At 43.7% G+C, this 20,517-nt stretch overlaps 1 protein-coding gene across 1 annotated transcript in view; it reads right to left on the bottom strand.

Moving 5' to 3' along the window:
- Positions 1–425: 425 nt before the first annotated feature.
- The window catches only part of LOC149804608 (protein-glucosylgalactosylhydroxylysine glucosidase-like), a 68,797-nt gene continuing 48,705 nt past the window's right edge, over positions 426–20,517 (bottom strand). Inside the window, exons 10-11 of the mRNA XM_089942385.1 lie at positions 2,691–2,816; positions 426–2,353 (exon numbers count right to left, since the gene is read on the bottom strand). Of these exons, the coding sequence (XP_089798511.1) occupies positions 1,997–2,353; positions 2,691–2,816 (483 nt within the window). The 3' untranslated portion in view covers positions 426–1,996. The remainder of the gene's footprint in view (positions 2,354–2,690; positions 2,817–20,517) is intronic.

Below are 20,517 nucleotides of genomic sequence, written 5' to 3'. Positions count from 1 at the left end.
AGACGAAGTTGCAAAACTCGAAATAGGAAATGCAACTTTCAACTCCAACAATTTGACTCAACATGTGAAATTAGTATTCTCGACATATGACATTGAATAAACTTCAACTGCAACGTTCTCTGCCAGATTAGGAACCACATGACCACAAACTTTATAATCAATTATGGGTGTGGGAAGTTTTACATCCCAAAGTGAAAGTTGTTGCGTTGGCAGCAAGGAAGATACTGCGTGCATCAAAGATGCTAATGCTTATAACCGTTGTCGCGGAGCAACATTTATTGTTTATATATATATATATATATATATATATATATATATATATATATATATATATATATATATATATATATATATATATATATATATATATATATATATATATATATATATATATATATATATATATATGTATGTATGTATGTATGTATCTGTACAAGCATATCTGTGAAACTGGCACGGGTACTGGCGTCGCAACACTCGCGCGTGCCTGCCTTCCAGTGCCAATCTAGCCAATCGTTCTTTTATCGATGAAAATGTCATCCCCGCTTGATTACCGTCTGAGCAAAGGACAGTGTCTTTGTCCTAGGCCAACGCATCGTATTTGACAAGATCATTGGCTTTTATCCCAGTTTGTTTTATGAAGGGTTTCAACGTCGATACATGTTGGTGCTGAAGTTCTAAACTGACAAGCAACTATGCCGCCAGGTTCATATGAACAGTTTACAGCTAGTCGCGAAATGTATTAGTTGTACGGGTACCACTTAACGCGCGCGTGCTTTGAAGAAAGATATGACAGTCATGCCATTTTGTTTTTATTTCTAATCAAGATAACCATTAATTGAAACATCATGTGCATACAATCCTATCTAGAAAATTTCTCTTCTCAAATCAAACAGAAGTCCATCATGATCTGTATAAAAAAAAAAGTCTCAGACGAGCAATTTGTTTATTATTGCAAGGCAGAAAGACCAGATCTGTTGGAGCGATCGAAGTAAGGCATTCGCCTCGCCAGGGTTGGTGGAATACATCGTAAACATTACAAGTATCGACCGCACCGGTGTCCTAGTGGTTGGAGCATCCGTCTCGGAAACGGGAGGTCGTGGGTTAGAACCCCGGCCGAGTCATACCAAAGCTGCCTCGCTTGGCGCTCAGCATTAAGAGGTTATAGTTAGGACTGGTCGGCCTGGTGTCAGGATAATGTGACTTGGTGCGACATCATGCTACATGTCTGCGGCATGATGCCCCAGTGCTAGACATCACTATAAACTGCCACACTGCAGACATCGTAGCAATATTACTGAAAAATTTTTAAAGCTACGTTAATAATCCCATTCACACACACACACACACACACACACATTACAAGTATCTGATAAAACAAATATCGATGTATTTAAGTATTACAAAATGTACTGTAGCTGTAAATAGCATAATTATCAGCAAAAAACATATACTAGACTACAAGGGATTGATTTAGTCCAAAAGGAAACAGGTTGGTATTTTAAAACCTGACACAGAGAAAGTACTTGATACTGTTTCATGCGAATTGCTAAAATTCAAAACTGCACAAATATGGTGCTTCAAAACAAGTAATAAATTAGATTGATTTCTTTCTCTCAGATCAAAAGCAAATAGTCGTAGTTAATAGAGTGAAATGAAATGTCGCTGCAGTGCTTTGCGGAATATGACAAGGCATCATGTTGGATCACATTCTGTTAATTGTACAAATGTCTTATCATCTGAAAAAATACTCCCGTAATTTTATCACAAATTAAACAGTTTAAATTATATCTGCACTTCTTCTGAAAATACAATTTTCCAGACTGCTGGCTAGAGTCTGAGCAAGCGAGTGCGCGCGCTTGTTTGTTTGTGTGTGTGTGTGTGTGTATGTGTGAGAGAGAGAGAGAGAGAGAGAGAGAGAGAGAGAGAGTGCTGAAATTATTTGTTATTTCCACAGTTTCATTATTTATGAAAATTCATTGTTTAATAACACCAATTAATTATTCATGGTCACAATGCTGGCTTTCTGTCTACGTACAGTGACAGGCTGCAACAATCTCAGTTGTACTACAAGGGGCTCTAAATATGTCGCCAAAGCTAATTTGACCTTGGGCGCAGATGTCAATGTCACGGTCATTATGTCGTTTTGGAAGCTGAAGTCCAGGGACCCTTGTAAGTAATCAAAGCCTGTGATGTTAAACTGTGTGATACCACCAGGCATAATGGGGTTCAAGTCCAGCCTTTCGGAGTAGAGTCGAAAACCTCCGTATCCGTAAATAATGGACTGAAGGTACCCACCCATCCCCGTGATGAAATTTACGGCCCCGTCACCGGAAGCAGATTCGGTCCAAACCTGCAACGACAATAAACGAGGATTAACAATTTTTCTGTTTCCACAAAGCTTTTTTTAATTTTAATTCTTAATAGTTAAATGGTGTATCTAGTTCAAGATAGAAACTAATACGTTGGTACAAAGTTTGACAAATATCGGAATCTAATGCTTTCGTATGTTTACATGTATGTTCGTTGGAGATGACCTAGAAGAATACCTAATTTGGCAATCGTTTTGGCTAAATGCAGGTTCTGGCGGTTCATTTATTTCATATATTGACTGCTAAGGAAACATTCTAATGCAGATGGAAAAAACATCCAACGTTCATAATAATGTCATATTAATCAAATAATCTCACATTAAATGGAGCCTGAGCATTCAGGAGCTGTCGTCTGAATAGATCGTCTGCTCTTTTCGAGTCCCCGAGCTCCAACCATCCGATTGCAAACATTCCCCAAGTCATTGCAGGACCACCCGGAGTTACCTGTTGCAGAGAAAAATAAAAACATTTCATAAAAAAATATTTTAATGCAAACCTAAGCATATGTTCCTCATCTCAACCCTATTCCAGCCACACACACACAAAATCACTTAGCATCAATAGTGATAAATATAGGAGCATGATCAAGCTGTAAGAATTCCACTACCAACTTCTGGTCTTGAAAGGTTTTGCAGATTTTCTTAATATTGGCTCTATAGAAGTAAAAGAAAAAAGCTTTTTGTATTTCTATTAGTTCTTTCGCGACTCTAAAACCAATAACATTATATAAAGTACTTCATTAAATTCCAAAATGTAGAGACTGGTAAGGTATTCATTAATTACATGCCGGTTTTTTTTTTTTTAATGATTTGATGCTCTCTCTCTCTCTCTCTCACACACACACACACACACACACATCAGAAAACCACTTGTTTATGGCATCTTCTGGTTAAGTTCAAGGTAAAAAGATTTGTAGATGTTGCAAATGAATAACTGCAACTTTCCTATATGCAAACACTTCATTAAGCCGATTTAAGTGCGATGATTCAGTGGTTAGAACGTTGGACTCGAGAACAGAAGAGTACGGATTCGAATCCTGCCATTTCATATATTGTACGGCGAAACACCAATCAAACAAATCTATTAAACCGAAATTCTTTCTAGCATTGCTAGTAAGAATGCATTGAACACGCTCCTGACACTATAGTTTATTTCTTATTTCGTCAGTTCATAGACACTGTAGATTGATTCTTGTGTACGATGCAACAATGGAAACACGCCGTTCTGCTTATTTACTTGAATGTCGCCCCAGAATGAACGTACTGATTCACTAACAACCAGAATTAAATTATTTCGTGTGCATGCATCATACATGAAATAATTATAATATTGTAAAAAACGTTAACTTAACCCTTTAAAGTAGTGAAGGGGGTCACCCTACGGACAATGGGAATTAGCATTACAGGGACCCGTGGGTCACTCTACGGACAATGGAAATTTAACATGGCGAAAAATCGTGGGTCACTCTACGGACAAGGGGAATTTAACATGGGAATAAATCGTGGGTCACTCTACGGACAAGGGGAATTTAACATGGCAATAAATCGTGGGTCACTCTACGGACAAGGGGAATTTAACATGGCAATAAATCGTGGGTCACTCTACGGACAAGGGGAATTTAACATGGGAATAAATCGTGGGTCACTCTACGGACAAGGGGAATTTAACATGGCAATAAATCGTGGGTCACTCTACGGACAAGGGGAATTTAACATGGGATTTTTTTTAAAAATTTTTTTAAAAAAGGGGTAGGCAATTCAAAGACTATCTCTTTTCGAGAAATATGGCTGGCCCTGAAAAGGGCCTTTGGGTTTTATGTTAATGTATTCATTAACATAAATGGCACCGCATTGGTCTTCTTCTTGTCCTTAGGCTGCGTCTTACTGTTGGTCCGTACATCAGCACTCTTTTCAGGCATCCTTGTCTTTCGACGTAGATCCTACGTATCCACAGGCTGGTGTTGGTCCTGTGGACAACGGTCCACTTGGATCGGACATACATGAGCATGTCCGTCCTGAACATCATGGAAGACACAAGGGTGGATGACTCAACTGTAGTCCACATCTTGAAGCGACGAGAACAGGTGAATCAATGCAGTCAACGGCGCTTATTTATAGGCGGAGGAAGGATTGAAACGGATTGAGTTCATTTACCAATCCGAACACGCGTTACAGAATTCAGTCAGCTCGCATCCAATCCGAAGAGAGCAGTCTGTGACGTCACGTAGTCTATTTAGATTCGCTAGCGCTTGTGTGCAGTCAATCTATGCGACAGTGATTCAACATGACGGAAACTCAGAAAACGATCCAGTGGGGTGCACCAGCAGGGGAGACTGCCCAAGGGAACTCCGACTTACTTTCAGAAGAGGTGAATTGGGATTTTGTGGATTTTCTCTCCTCGCAAGAATTTGTTCCGGAACCTTCGTTACCTTCTTCATTACCGCAAGTGGAAAATTTTAGACAGAGACAGAAAGAAGAATTGGAGAAATTTATACAACGACAAAAGGAAGCGGAACAGGCTTTTCTCCTACAGCAACAGCAACAAGAAGAAGAGGTAAGAAAAAAACAACAGCAGCAACAGCAAGAAGAAGTAGCAGCAAAGAAACAAGAGGGTGAAAATCAAACGGTTACGGTACTGTTGGACATTTTAGCGGAGTTAAGAAGTCTGAAACAAATGTATCAGACTTCTTTATCACGACCGAAGAGAATACGACCTTCCCGAGCTAAACACGTCAACCCTGTGACTAAGCCTACCGTACCACCCTTAGTGATTTCAACCCAATCATTATCATCATCATCAACATTACGCAGTCCAGAAGTAGGCCTTGGCCGTGGCAAAGGCATAAGGCAGTTAAAGTTGATTGCTTAAACTCACCCCTTCACCATGAAGAAAAAGGCCCTTTTCAGGGCCACCTACATTTCTCGAAAAGAAATACAATTTCAATTTGCCACTAACTCAAAAAACTCACCCATTTTACCCTTATGATACGTGTCTGTGTATGAGTGTGTGAGTGTAGCTTCTTATTTTAAAATCACAACTCAAAGACACTTACCTTATATCATTCATTTATTCTTTTCTCCATTTTTTACAATCCAATTCACAATTCACAACACAACACTTTAATGAAAAGTTAATTGATTTCTTCTTTTCTCCTTGTTTAGTCCCTCCGTTTTTTGAATTTCTTCACCGTCACACTCTTTTCCTCTTCTTCCTCCTCGCTTTCTTCCCTTCTTCTTTTTTTCTCCTGTTTCTTTTTCTTCACCTGTCTTCTTTCTTCGTCAGAAGAATCCCTCTCTTCCTCTGAACAATCCCTCTCTTCTTCTGAAGAATTCCTCTTTTCTTCTGACTCCTCTTGTTTCTTTTTTGGGCAATCTGGAGACCAATGTCCTTTTTCTTTACAATAATAACAGGTATCTTGACTTTTGTCTCTGTTATCCCCTGTTTTTTTTCTTTTTTGACGGTCTGGACACTCTGAAGACCAATGCCCTTTCTTTTGACAGATATAGCAAGTATCTTGACTTTTATCTCTAAAGGAAGGAGAGTAGTCCGTAGGCTGGTCTGAAGAGAATTTTCTAATGACCCCTCGCAAAGCTCTGACGAAACGTTCCATCTGGTCAGTCTCTTCCATCGTTGTGCTTGGTTTGAGAGTGAAATGAATAGTGAAAGGACAAGACACACACCCTTTTATATACGCTGGTTTGCTATGACTATAAAGTAGTTTATGGTGTTTGAACTTGAGTCATTTGACTTTTTGCTTTCAAGATGAAACGATCCCATTCATTCGAGAAGAAAGAAGAAGAAAGTAAGAGGCAGAAACGTGATCTATCGCCTCGTACCAGGGCTGAAATCTTGGCACAAATTCATGCCAGTGATTTTGAAGAGGACATGAGTGAACCAGAATTTGAAACCTCTAAACCAAGTTCACCACCCTTTGTCAACCCTGAAAAGTACTATTCCATTCGAGAGACGGAAAAGCGCTCCTCTAGAAAATTTAGAACCACGGCTTACAAATACACGGTGAAGTTTAAAGATTTCAAGGCTGAAGTGCCGTTAGAGAAAGCAGAAGTGTTCATCACCGAGGTGTGGGATTCTTTGCTCACTTCACTCAAGCAGCAATGTCAACCCAAAGAAGACGATCGCTTGAGACTTTCCATACAACACGACGGTTTGAAATCCCCTGTTTGGATCGAGTTTAGCACCCCTGCAGAATTGACTGCTTCCAAAGTCATGGACAAGATTCAACACGTACAACAATCTAATGATCAGTTTGACATCACCGATGGTAAAGCCACACTGGACATGACCCACGTCTCTCCTCCTCAAGGGACAGGACGCAAAAAGATGTTATTGGTGGACGACCTTCGCAACACCAAAACGAGTCTCGTCCGAATTAACAACCCTCATGACCAGATGTGTTTAGCCCGTGCCATCGTGGTGGGACGAACCTATGCCAACAAGAATGACACGGTAGAATGGAAAAGAACCTGGGACACTATTCAACGTTCCGACCGAGCCAAACAACGAAATGAAGCAGAACTCCTGTTACAACAAGCCGGATTGCCCAAAGACACACCCTGTGGCATTCCAGAGATGCAAAAATTGCAAGATGCCCTAGCTCCACGATACACCTTGAAAGTGCACCCTCAAGAAGTGCGCGGACCTCTGTTGTTTCGAGGCCAAGACTTTAAGGACGGAAAATACATTCACCTTTATCATCACGATGACCATTTCGATACCATTACCAGTATCACTGGATTCCTGAGATATGTTTATTATTGTGAGAAATGTGACCATGGTTGTAATAATCGAGAGCAACACAAACATTGTGGATGGAAATGCTCAGGATGTTTGGCCTCTCCACCCTGTCTGAGCGAAGAACCAGTGCCTTGTTCCACTTGTCTGCGCACGTTTGTCAGCCCTAAATGTTACCAACAACATTTGAAGACGCAAGGTTCACAGCATAAATGTGCTTGTCAACTGCTGAGATTGTGCCCTACGTGTGAACAAGTCATACGTACCAATAATACCAAGGCACACGTATGTTCAGGAAAGAAAAAATGTCACATTTGTCACCACATCGTGGACTTGGAACACCAATGTTACGTGCAAAAATACCAACCCCCACCAGAGAAAGAGGACGGTCACAAGAAGAAAGGCAATTTCATCTTTTTCGATTTCGAATGCATGCAAGAGACTGGCATTCACATCCCTAATTTCTGCGTGGCTCATCGAGCGTGCGAGAAGTGCATTCAAGAACCTATCTTCAGTCATTGCCCTCACTGCAGCAAGATTCCTGGAGGGCGTGAAAAAATCTTTCGGGGACCAAACACGTTAGCCGATTTTGCCCAATGGGTCTTAGACCCCGTCGACAAGACGTGGAGCCAAGAAGACATCGAACGTTACGGAGATTGTCATCGTCATGCCACGGTGATGGCTCACAATTTCTCCGGATACGATGGACAGTTTCTTTTGAGATACTATACGGAACAAGGCACCGAGCGTCCTAAAGTGACTTTGAACGGAGCCAAAATCATTTTCATGCAAGTGGGACAAGTACAGTTTAAAGATTCGATGAGTTACTTGGCCATGCCTTTGAGTCGAATGCCTAAAACGTTTGGAATGACAGAAATGGCTAAAGGGTACTTTCCACACTTTTTCAATACGGAAGCCAATCAACACGCCGTTCTACCCCATTTACCCGAGGCTCACTATTACGACCCCGACAACATGCGTACCGAACAACGAGAAGCTTTCTACGCTTGGTACCAGGCTCACGCCTCGGACCCTTTCGACTTTCAGGAAGAAATGCTAAAGTATTGTCGTTCCGACGTGGACATTTTACGACGTTGCTGTGGAAAATTTCGAGAACTGTTCATGGAACACGGAGGGGTCGATCCTTTGAAAGAAGCTTGCACCATTGCCAAAGCGTGTTCCTTAGTGTACCGCCAACGATTCATGCCTGAAAACACCGTGGCTGTCATCAGTCCTCAAACGACCCACTATGTCAAGCGTCAATACTCGGTCAAAGCCCTACGTTGGTTACATTACTTGTGCGACAAGGAAGACAAGTGGATTCAGCATGCCCGCAACGGAGGGGGCGAAAAGACCATCGGAACGTATTCGGTCGATGGCTGGGACTTAGAAAACCCCAAGATCGTGTACGAGTTTAACGGTTGCTTATTTCACGGATGTCCCGTCTGTTACCCTGACCGTGGTACTAAAAATCAGTTTTTGCAACGAACCATGGAAGACTTGTACCAGGACACTTGTCAGCGACGCCTAAAGTTAGAACAGGAAGGATACCAAGTGGTGGAAATGTGGGAACACGAGTACGATCACCGTATGAAAACCGATCCCGAGTTTAAACGCCTCGTGGAAAGTTACCAGTTCGTGGACCCGCTGAACCCGAGGGATAGTTTGTACGGAGGAAGGACCAATGCCACCTGTTTGCTGTACCAAGCCGACGAAGAGAAAGGAGAAGAAATCAAATACTTGGACGTGTGTTCGCTGTATCCCTACGTGTGCAAATATTGTCGTTTTCCCGTAGGGCACCCACAATTGCTGACGGAACACATCGACCTGAAAAACATTCGACAATACGAAGGCTTGATCAAGTGCAAAGTTTTGCCTCCCACCAACCTCTACCATCCCGTCTTACCTCACCATTGTCAAGGCAAACTGATGTTTCCCTTGTGCCGTACTTGTGCCGAAACGTGCAACCAAGACCAACCTTGTCAGCACACCCAGGAAGAACGTGCCTTGACGGGAACCTGGGTCAGCGTAGAATTGTTCAAAGCTCTGGACATGGGATACCAACTGTTAGAAGTGTACGAAATTTGCCACTTTCCCAAGACACAACAGTATCGCAAGGGTGATCCCAGTCAGAAAGGCATTTTCGCAGACTACGTGGATGCCTTTTTGAAACTGAAGCAAGAAGCCAGTGGCTATCCTTCCTGGTGTCACACTCCCGAAGACCAAATACAATTCAAAGAGAAATACTACGAACAAGAAGGCATCACTTTAGACCACATCGAGAAAAACGAAGGCAGGCGATCGTTTGCCAAAGTGATGTTAAATTGCTTGTGGGGTAAAATGGCACAACGACCGTGTTTACCCAAGACGGAATATTTGACAGAACCTTCCCGCTACTTCCAGATGATTCACGACAAAACCAAATACATGAAACACGTGGACGTCGTTCGAGAGAATTTGATCTTGGTCAATTACGAAGAAGATCTGGACTTTGTACAAGACGACCCTTTTGGAAATGTCATCATTGCGGCTTACGTGACAGCCCATGCTCGCTTGAAATTGTACGAAGCTTTAGAACTGTTAGAAGAACGCGTCCTGTACTTTGACACGGACAGTTGCATTTACATCCATCACCCGATTCAACATCACCCTAACATCGAAGGAGACCGTTTAGGAGCCTGGACAGACGAGCATCCCGACGACAAGATTCTAAGTTTCGTCAGTGGTGGTCCCAAAAATTACGGTTACGAATACCGGGACAAACAAGGAGAAGTGCACACGACGTGCAAAGTGAAAGGACTGACTCTGAATTATCGTACCAGTCGAGTGGTCAACTTTGGGGTATTGAAAGAAGCCTTGCAATCGGGAGAGGATGGAAACTTTAAAGTGACCACCTACCAACCGAACAAAATTGTACGTTTACCCACTCACCACATCGTCAGTCGACCCTTGGAAAAAGTCTATCAAATTGTATACCAGAAGCGAGTTCGACTTCCCAATCATTTCACCTTACCGTATGGACATGTTGCTATAAAACATTGGTTGTAAGAGGATAGCCACCCACCAGAAAGATGACTTCGCCACAGCAAGAATCGAGTGAGAAACACGATGAGAACTCCAAGTTCAAACCCTATCATTTTCCAGTCTTCTTACCTGACTATTGTGATTGTGCCCGTCGATTGAACACGTTTCAGAAATGGCCTACGGATAGGGAAGGATTACCTTCTTCGCATGTTTTAGCTAGAACAGGATTTGTCTACTTGGGACCTGAGTCAGGATTGGGATACGAGGTACAGTGTTTCGCTTGCGGACTGAAGTTACGAATGGATCTATGTATCTATAAAGATTCAGCTATTCTGGAGCATACTCAATGGTCTCCGCATTGCCCTTACCTTTCTATGGCCTTTCCACCCATCACACTACGGTACAATGTTGACGGTACCTTAGAGACGGTACCTTCCGAAACAAGACATAAAAAACGTAATAAAGGAAAGATGTACAAGCTGGAGACTGCATTGCGACTAGTATAAAAAGGGGGCTATGGTCAAGATCGATAGTTCATTGTGACTACCAAGACCGAGCGAACAAGATGAATACTTTGAAAAAGACATCGTTCCAGTTTGGGGATTGTAAAAAAGTTGTATCTTCCTCTAGTGTGACTAATACTGGATGGATAAGACCCATGCATTGCGACGGAAAATGTCCGGAAGGAAACTGCGATTGTCCATGTGGTTACCATTGTAATTGCGTAACGGAGTTTGCAGACGAGTGCGATTGTGAGCCTTGCGATGGGACCGATGCTGCACGTTGTGACCTGAGCGATGCCGTAAAGCATCATGGGAACTTTGTTTTCACTGCCCCTGTCATGGAAAGTGATGCTGTGCGTGTCAAACCTGAGGGATGCGAAAGCGATGCCGCTCGTCCTCTTAGACATTTTACCGGGTTTAAAGGGGAATGTTCACCTTCACGTCTACCCCCCTACGGATGTCATCCAGCCCTGAGCAAACTCCTGTTCATGTCACCCAACCCTTATCGAAACGAACCTGTGAAAGACGAATATTCGTTTCCTGTGCGTTTGTCGGAATACTGCGACTTTGAAAATCGTCTTCAATCGTTCAAAGGAAAATGGCCAAAGTATCTGGGAGGACCGACCCCCGAAGAATTAGCCAGAGCCGGATTTTTCTACTTGGGCGAAGGAGATAAAGTCAAGTGCTTCAGTTGCGGTGTGTCACTTCACCACTGGGAACCGCAAGATTCGGCCTACGTAGAACATGCTCGATGGTCACCGAATTGTCATTACTTACCTTTAGTGGGACCGAGACATTGAAGAAACTTTTTACCATAATCATCTGTTCATGGATACTTTACAAGAGAACATTCGTGCTTTGCCTGTGGAGTTGAGAGAACGCATTTACCGAGAGCTGGTCAAAATACAAGTGAAACGTAAAGAACAATTGCATCCGATACGTCACCAGATCTTTAACCACTGGTACTTGAATGGTATAAGAGAACTGATTCGTCAGAAATTCTTTCAATGGTCAGACATTGTTCAAAACTTTGAGGTCGCTAATGATCGACATGTTCATGATTATGGTTACTTCGAGATTCACTTAGTGCAATGCATTGAGGAAGACAAGTTAAAGGATTACCAACATATTTTACGTGGAATCTACTTAGAGGAAGAGGAAACACCTAAACGAACTCTGACGTTTCGGTTACAGTATGCAAGATTCAGATTCCCTACTGGAGAACGAAGATCTCTGGCTAGAAAGTACGTCTATTGCATCCGAAAAAAAGAGAATATAAAAAGAGGCTGCCATGCCACGGTTTATGTCACATGTCATCCAGCAGATTCCGTGGAAGGAACTCAATGACCTATTCATGGATACTTTACAAGAGAACATTCGTGCTTTGCCTGTGGAGTTGAGAGAAAGGATTTACCGAGAGCTGGTGAAAATACAAGTCAAACGTAAAGAACAATTGCATCCGTTACGTCACCAGATCTTTAACCACTGGTACCTGAAGGGTATAAGAGGACTGATTCGTCAGAAATTTTTTCACTGGTCAGACCTTGTTGAATACTTTCAGTATATGAATGATGATGGGCTAGACGTTCGTAATTTTGGTTACTTGGAGATTCACTTACTGCAACGTATTGAGGAAGACGAGTTAAAGGATTACCAACATTTGTTACATGGAATCTGCTTAGAAAAAGACGAAACATCTAGACAAACTCTGACGTTTCAGTTACAGTATGTAACATTTAAATTCCCTACTGGAGAACGAACGTGTTTGCTTAGAAATTACCTTTATTGCTTCCGAAACAAAGACACTATAAAATCAAGTTGCCATGCCACGGATTATGTCACATATCATTCAACAGATTCCGTGGAAGGAACTCAATGACCATATTCAAACCGTGGATCATTACCATCAATTATTACAAGAACTCTATCCATTCAATTTGGGACGACAAGTGGTGTGTGTCTTAGTGACTTGTTTTCTGGGATTTCGTTTACCAGCCGATTCTTTGTGGACTCTTTACGATCAGTACTTACCACCTCCATGGCCTTAAATGGTCACGAAAAACTCCTTTTGTTCAAAGCCTTGCGTTTTCATCTGGATACTTCTCGACCTCAACAGGAAAAAAAGATTCGTCAACTTTTAGCGACCCAAGACGTGTATGACGATGTGTGTGTAGCTTGTGACTTACACCCTCATTGGACAGATGTTCGTGATTGGAAAAAGGGGGGTTTTGAGGCTTGGACCCAAGAAGTGGCCCAGTATGCACAAGAGTTGTTCAAGGAAAAAAGTTACTTTTCAACCTGTGTTAGTGACGGTGCCAGAAGAACCCGTCACCGAGAACAACCACTCGCTTCAGGACAGGACTGTCATGGACAGGCCTGAAAGGTCATTCCGGGAGGACACTTGTGTGACAATACCTCATGTAGAGACTGTAAGAACATTACACACTGTCCCTAGGACATCTTCGTTACCCAAAACATGTTGTACAGACACTTGTTTATATTCCACTTTGATCGCTTTGCTGTGTTTTATATTCCTGTACATCACTATTTGGGTTGTATGTATTTTTGTCTTTCGTGTTCATATTTGAAACATTCAATAAACGTGTTCTGAAAAAAGTATATAAACTCTTGTCTTGTTTGTTTTTCGTGTCACAAGTGACATTTCTCACACCATGGCTACCTCTACTGTCTCTGCTCCCTCTTCCTCTACTGTCAAAGTCATCGACGAACACTTAGATCGTGCCAGTTGGGAGGCTTTGTATCTTCGCCATCCCTTTAACATGCTCATTGCTGGACCTAGCGGTTCAGGCAAAACCGAATTCGTCAAACGTTTGATCGAACATAAACATCATTTGATCGATCGGCCCCCTCAACGGATCGTGTGGTGTTACAAAGAGTGGCAATCGGCGTACAGCCTCTTGCGAGAAAGTCAAGGCGATTCCATCGTGTTTGTGGAAGGCATTCCTAAAGAAGACGATGGCATCGTCTCTAACTCCCGTCTAACCCATTTGGTCATTTTCGACGACATGTTAGGAGAAGACGAGGAAGAAATTAAACTGTGGTTTACGCGCAAAGGGCATCACCGTAATGCCAGTGTCGTTTACATCACTCAAAATTTGTTTCAACAAAGTAAAGCCCATCGCACCATCAGTCTCAATGCGCATTACGTGGTCTTGTTTAAAAGCCCTCGAGATAAATCGCAAGTGCAAGTCTTAGCCAAACAGTTAGGAACGCCTTGGCTGACTCAGGCGTACGACGATGCCACTCAAACGCCACACGCCTATTTACTCGTCGATTTGAAACCTACGACCCCCGAGGATTTGCGATTTCGTACCCACTTGTTTCACCACTGGTGCCAAGACGGAGGACCTGTCCTGTACACGTCTCCGTCCTCGACTTCATTTCACTCCCCATGAAAAATCTATATAAACCTCAGACCCTTTATTCGTCTGTCTCACACAGTGTGAACATGACGTCCCTTCAGTCGCATCTTCCCGTCAAATTGATTCGTGCCTTGTATGGCATCAGCCGAGAAAAAGATCCACAAACACGAGCCCGTGTCTTAGAAGCTAGTCTCAAAGAAGTCTTACGATGGTTCACGGTGACGGCACGTCAATTACTCCAAGGAATCATTCAGATTCCTCATCAAACCCAACGCTTTTTCGATCGAAACAAAGTCGCTTTGGTCCAACTGGCCGATCCCCGCATCGACACTCAAACCAAAAAACAAATCATTTTGAAACCTGGAGGGAGCGGTACTCTAGGAGGGGTCATCATTCGCTCACTCTTAAGATGGGATCCTAATGCCCCCAAAGTTATCCCTAAGACAAAAGTTCAACGAAGCCCCAAGAAGAAAAAGAAAAAGACCAAGTCCCCAAGAAGAATAACTTCTCCAGTGGCAGGACCCTCCTCTTACCAGACACCACCATCACCCCGGAAAAAGAAAAGAAGCCCCAAAAAAAAGAAACAGAGAAAAAGTCCCCAGAAAAAGAAAAGTCCACAGAAGAAAACTAGTCGCAAGAGAGGCACTTCGGCCAGGACGCAACCTTACACTCGCAAGCCACGACCTGCCACAACGTCTCCGGCAGCCTCACGTTTGTCCACTTCTCCGTTGATGTCACCAGGAACTGAAGAGTACTTGGAGACGTTGATTACACCAAGAACTTCTCCGTTGATGACCCCCAAAAGAACTTCCCCAGTGGCAGGACCTTCCCATTTAGCGGCAGTGGCTGCTGCTCACAAAGTACCTTCTCCCAAAATCAAAGTTCAAGAAAGATCGGGCATGTTACAAAGTTTACTGGATTTGTCCAAGCAAGAACTGGCTCGATTTAGTCCGTTACGTACCCCTGCACGACGTGTCATGCCTGTCCTCAAACTGATACGCCGTAAAGACAATCAGTGGCGACGCGTTCCAGTATAAAAAGACCTGTGACCAAGTCGGGGGTATCAGTGAACTTGTAAAAGATGTCACCTCCAAGAAGCCACAAAAGAAAGAGACAAAGGCAGACGCGTCATCCGACAAAGCGCTTAGCCAAGCATCAACGTTACCCTAAAAAAAGACACAGTCGTTCCAAGAAAAAGAGGCGTCAACAAAGGGGAGGATTCCTTGGCGATTTTCGGAAAAACATTGTCACCTTTATGACAAAGCGATAGTCCCAGAAAAAAGATAAAAGGGTGTGCGTTAAGTCATCGACGTTAGTGTCTGTTCGGTGAATGTCCCGGAACCCACAAGCAAAAATGTCACCCTCCAGAAAACCCCAAGGAAAAAAAAGGAAAGGACTGCCACCACGTTTAGCCAAACATGGGGACCTGTTATCTGTCCTGTCCAAAGCTTCTCCACCCCTACGAAAAAAACTCATTCAAACGGCCTCCAAAGAGGTCATCGATACCGTGTGCGAATGTTGTTTGAACGTTTTGAAAGGCACGATCCCTTTGTCCAAACACCAGAAACAATGCTTAGGCAAACATCGTCACGTTCTTCGGAAAATGGTTCAAAAGAAAATTCCCATTCGTCAAAAAAAGAAGATGTTGGTCCAACGTGGAGGCATTTTACCTCTCTTGTTAGGCCCCATACTAAAAGGAGTCTTGGGAACCATGTTGGGAGGACTGATGGGAGCAAGATAAAAAGGCCTTCGGAAGTCCCAAGATCTCAGAATTCATCCCTGACAACCCCATGGAAGGACGAAAACTAGCTTTAGTGCCTTACAAACGATGGATGGAATACCATCGGTGGCAAGAACAACGCACCCCGCATTTACCTCCCAATCCCAATTTGAGCGAGATGTCCCAGTTACAACACGAATTGCAATCCTTGATGGATCGCCAAGATTTGTCCGAAACAGAAAAATCGCAAAAGTACGGTCAACTCTTGCAACGACTGCAACTCTTTCACCAGAAAGCTTTAGACGAAACAGCTTTACCCACTCTAAAAGATTTTAAGACCTTGATGAAAAGTCCAGCACCATCATTACCACCACCACTGCCACTACCATCCCCAAGGGTTACCAGAGATGCTACCCCACAAAGACCTGAGGAAGAAGAGATGCGCGAAGTGTTTCAAACACCGTCAGCAGCTCCCATTTCGAGTAAGATTGCAGGATCCTTGTTGACCCCGTCCCCCACACCCCAACGAGAAGAAATGAAAGCTTGGGTTAAAAAGATGATGTCCACGCCTTCTTCGACAAAAGTGAAAAAGAAAGAAGGGAAACCAGAAGTGAAAAAAGAAAAGAAAACCAAAGTCATTCCATTGCCACCTCCACCTCCACCACTACCTTCGACTTCTACTCCCGTAGCCCATCGGACACGTAAATCCGTTTCCAAGCCACCCTTTCGTCCCACTCAAAGTAGCATCACCGAAGAGTGGGTGACTTATTAACACACAAAATAAAAAAATGGAAAAAGTCTTAGCCAGCATTTACTACGATCCCTCGCATCCTGCAGGTTACGCAGGAGTTCAAAAATTGTATCGTGCTGCCAAAACGCGGCTGAAAAGTCTCCGTTTACCTCAAGTGCAACGATGGTTACAAGAACAAGCTACCTACACTTTACACAAACCCATTCGACGCAAGTTTGCCAGAAGTCGCACCCGAGTGGAAGGCATCGATCATCAATGGCAAGCCGATTTAGCCGATGTCTCTCACTTGGCCAGCTACAATCGTGGTTACAAATATTTGTTTTGTGTCATCGACGTCTTTTCCAAATTTGCCTGGGTCGTACCCTTGACATCCAAATCGAGCAGCGAGTTAGTGCGAGCCCTGCAACGAGTGCTGAAACAAAGCGGTCGTCACCCTCTTCGATGGCAAACGGACAAAGGCACCGAATTTCTGAACCAAGCTTTCCAAAAAGAATTAAAGAAACGTGACATTCATTTTTTTACCACCGAGAATCCCGAAACCAAAGCCAGCATCGTGGAACGTTTTCAACGCACTTTGAAAGAACGCATGTGGAAATATTTTACGCATCACCACACTCTGAAGTACATCGACATCTTACCGCACCTGGTGCAAGCGTACAACCAATCTTACCATCGAAGCATCGGACGTGCCCCGCAAGACGTGACTCCCGAGAACGAAGTGCTGGTGTTCGAGCGCCTGTTCGGTACGTCCCCGACGAGGGCTGTCCCCAAGAAAAGTGGAGAGTTGGCCGTAGGAGATTGGGTGCGCATTGGCAAAACCAAACGCACTTTCGACAAAGGTTACTTACCTAACTGGACGACCGAATTGTTTCGCGTCACTGGACGAGTGCATGGCCGTCATCCTACCGTCTATAAATTGGAAGACATGAACGGAGAAGTACTCAAAGGAACGTTTTATTTGCCCGAGTTACAACGTGTCACCAAAAAAGAAGACGACGTGTACGACATCGAAAGCATTCTCGAACGCAGAACGCGTAAAGTGGGCAAACGACGTGTCAAAGAAGTCAAAGTACGTTGGAAAGGATATCCACCCAGTTTCGATTCTTGGATCGACGCTTCGCAAGTCATCGACTATAAAAAGAAGAAGTGACCATCATGCCCTTTCACACAGCAACAGACGCAGCTACGTCGACCACTCCTTCTTCCCCTAGTTCTTCTGTGCAAGATTTACAAAAACAACCCTTGTGGGTGTGGTGTGGAGAACGTGTGCCTAAAACGCAAATCGTCTTTTTCTGCCAAATCTTCGTGGTGTATTGTGTCATCGGGGCAGCCATCGCCAATTTGAGTTTGCAACAAGGAGACAAACAATTGTGGACCATTTTATTGAGCAGTTGCATCGGTTACCTGCTTCCCAATCCCTCCCTGAAATTCTCCTCGAACGGGAACGTTGTGTCCAGTGCCAGTGCCAGTCACCACTCCAACATCCACAACCAAAACCCCATTTTGGGCGGAGACACACCTCTGACATCCACTAACCCCTCGGACAGCCACAGAACTCTGGAATTATGAGTCACCAAAACCAATTTTACTTAACCTTACCCAGTGACAGTTCCATGGAGGTGTTTCCCCACAACACGTTGTGCTGTTACACGGCCAAATTACCTCAAGCCATCCCCTTAGATCACGAAGCCCATTGGGAAGTGGCTTTAGTGGAAATCATTCACCCGACCCAAGTCCTCAATGTCGTTGCCAATCAAAATTTTTTTCATGTGGAAGTTCATGACGAGTCATTGCAACAGGAGTTGAATAAGAAAGTCATATATGACAATAAAACCTATAATGAGAAAACTCAAAAGTGGACCTACCACTTTTTCATTCCCCCAGGTTATTATTTCAGTGGTCAACATTTGGTCAACATCATAGCTGCCAAGTTTAATGGCGTGTTTGGGAAAGCTTTGGAGCATGCCAAAATAAGTGTCACCATGGAGTACCACAAAGTAGCTCGTCGCTTCTCGATGAGATTTGAGCGGAGTAAAATCATGTCCATTTTATTTTGTCCTGAATTGTTTGACATGTTGGGCGGAGACATGAACCTGAGAATGAGCATACTCAAGAACAACGAATTACCCATCGTTTACGACAACGAGTCTTTTAGCAAATTATTTCGTACCCCAGTAGAACTGAACCAAGGACTGAATTTGATGTTCGTGTACTCCGATGTGGTGGAATACAACGTCGTGGGACACACCTCCGTACCGTTACTGCGTGTCATTCCTTTCAAAGTGGATTCTGCCGCAAACGCTGACGAGGAAGGTGGAAACACTTACCACGTCCACCGCGAATTTGTCCATCCTCACTATTTACCGGTCAGCAAGTCGTATTTGGACACGGTCAACATTACTATAAAAGGAGATCTGGGACAAGATATTCCATTCACCAAAGGAAAAGTCACGGTGAAACTCCATTTTCGAAAACGGTTCTCTCACGACTCGTAAGTAAGTCATGTATCCAGTGTACCGAGGGGTGGCTCGACAGCGAGGACACGGTTTAGGAGACATGTTAAAATCGGCCTTTCGTTCGGTGGCCCCGGTGTTGAAACCGATGGTGACACGCGGATTGCACGCCTTGAAAGATGCGGCACTGACGCAAGGCAAAGAATTTCTCCAAAATGTCATCATCGACAAACAAAACCCTAAAGAAGCCTTCATGAGGGCAGGCAAAAATGTCTTGCTGCAAACGGGTAAAGACATTTTGGGCCGACGAGACACACCTATAAATGCCCTGCACGCTACCGAGTCAGGCATTCAGCAAGGACAAGGCAGAAAGAGACGAAGAAGAAAACACCCTTTCACCAGACTTCAAGCTAGAAAAGCCAAGAAAAGAAGAACCGTTCGAGACTTAGACGTTTTCGATTATTGAGACACAGAAAAAATGATGCACCGAGAGTCATGTGCTTGTTCCAAGACGGAACTGGATATGTTTGCCATGCCTCCCACCATGATGACGATGCAAGAATCCCAGTGGGTGGAATTTCATCCCGTCTCCTCTTTGACGGATTCCGCTCCCATCGAGTTCGAAATCAAAGGACAACCCGAAGATTACATCGATCTGAATAGCAGTTACCTGTATTTGAAAGTCAAAGTGATCAAAACTGACAACACCAATCCTGGAGCCAATGATAGGGTAGCGCCTGTCAACAATTTCATGCATTCCTTGTTCAGCGAAGTGGACTTGTACTTGAATAACAAACTGGTCAGCAGCAGCATGGATACTTACCCATATCGTGCCTACTTGGAAAATCTCTTGACGTACGGAAAAGAAGCCAAGAACACTCATCTGGATGCTTGCGTGGTATGGAAACCTGACACGAGAGGTGAGAACACGTTTAGCGACACAGCCCTGACAGAAGATGGCAATCTTCACAATGTGGGGTTTAACACACGTAGAACTAAAATTCTGCAAGGGCGAAGTTTAGAACTGATGGATCGTTTGCATTTGGACATGTGGTTACAAGAAAAGTATTTGCTGAACGGAGTGGATATCCGTCTGAGACTGAATCGTAGCAGTGCCGCTTTCCATTTGATAGCCCATAACAATGAATACAAAACTGTTATCCAAGAAGCCAAGCTCTACGTGCGTCGCGTAGAAGTGTTACCTAAAGTGGGAAACGATATCAGTCAAACGTTAAGCAGAACAACCGCCAAGTATCCCATACGACGCGTAGAAGTAAAAACCTTCACCATTCCTGCTGGACAGCGATCCATGATCGAAGATCATCTGTTCCAAGGACAGTTACCCAAGCGTTTGATTGTTGGTATCGTCAAGAATACAGCCTTCAACGGAGTCCACAACGAAAATCCTTTTGAGTTTAAGCATTACAATGTGTCCAAGATCGAAGTCAGTCGCGATGGCAAGACCTTGTGTACCCGACCTTTCGAGCCTAACTTTGCCCAGAAGAATTACTTGAGATCGTACTTGTCCCTGTACGAAGCCACCGGTCAGTTAGGAACCA

Source organism: Sinohyriopsis cumingii, chromosome 2 (genome assembly GCF_028554795.1).
Source record: "Sinohyriopsis cumingii isolate HCF-2022 chromosome 2, ASM2855479v2, whole genome shotgun sequence".
Lineage (NCBI taxonomy): Eukaryota > Metazoa > Mollusca > Bivalvia > Unionida > Unionidae > Sinohyriopsis > Sinohyriopsis cumingii.
This window is presented reverse-complemented; position numbering and strand designations above follow the sequence as displayed.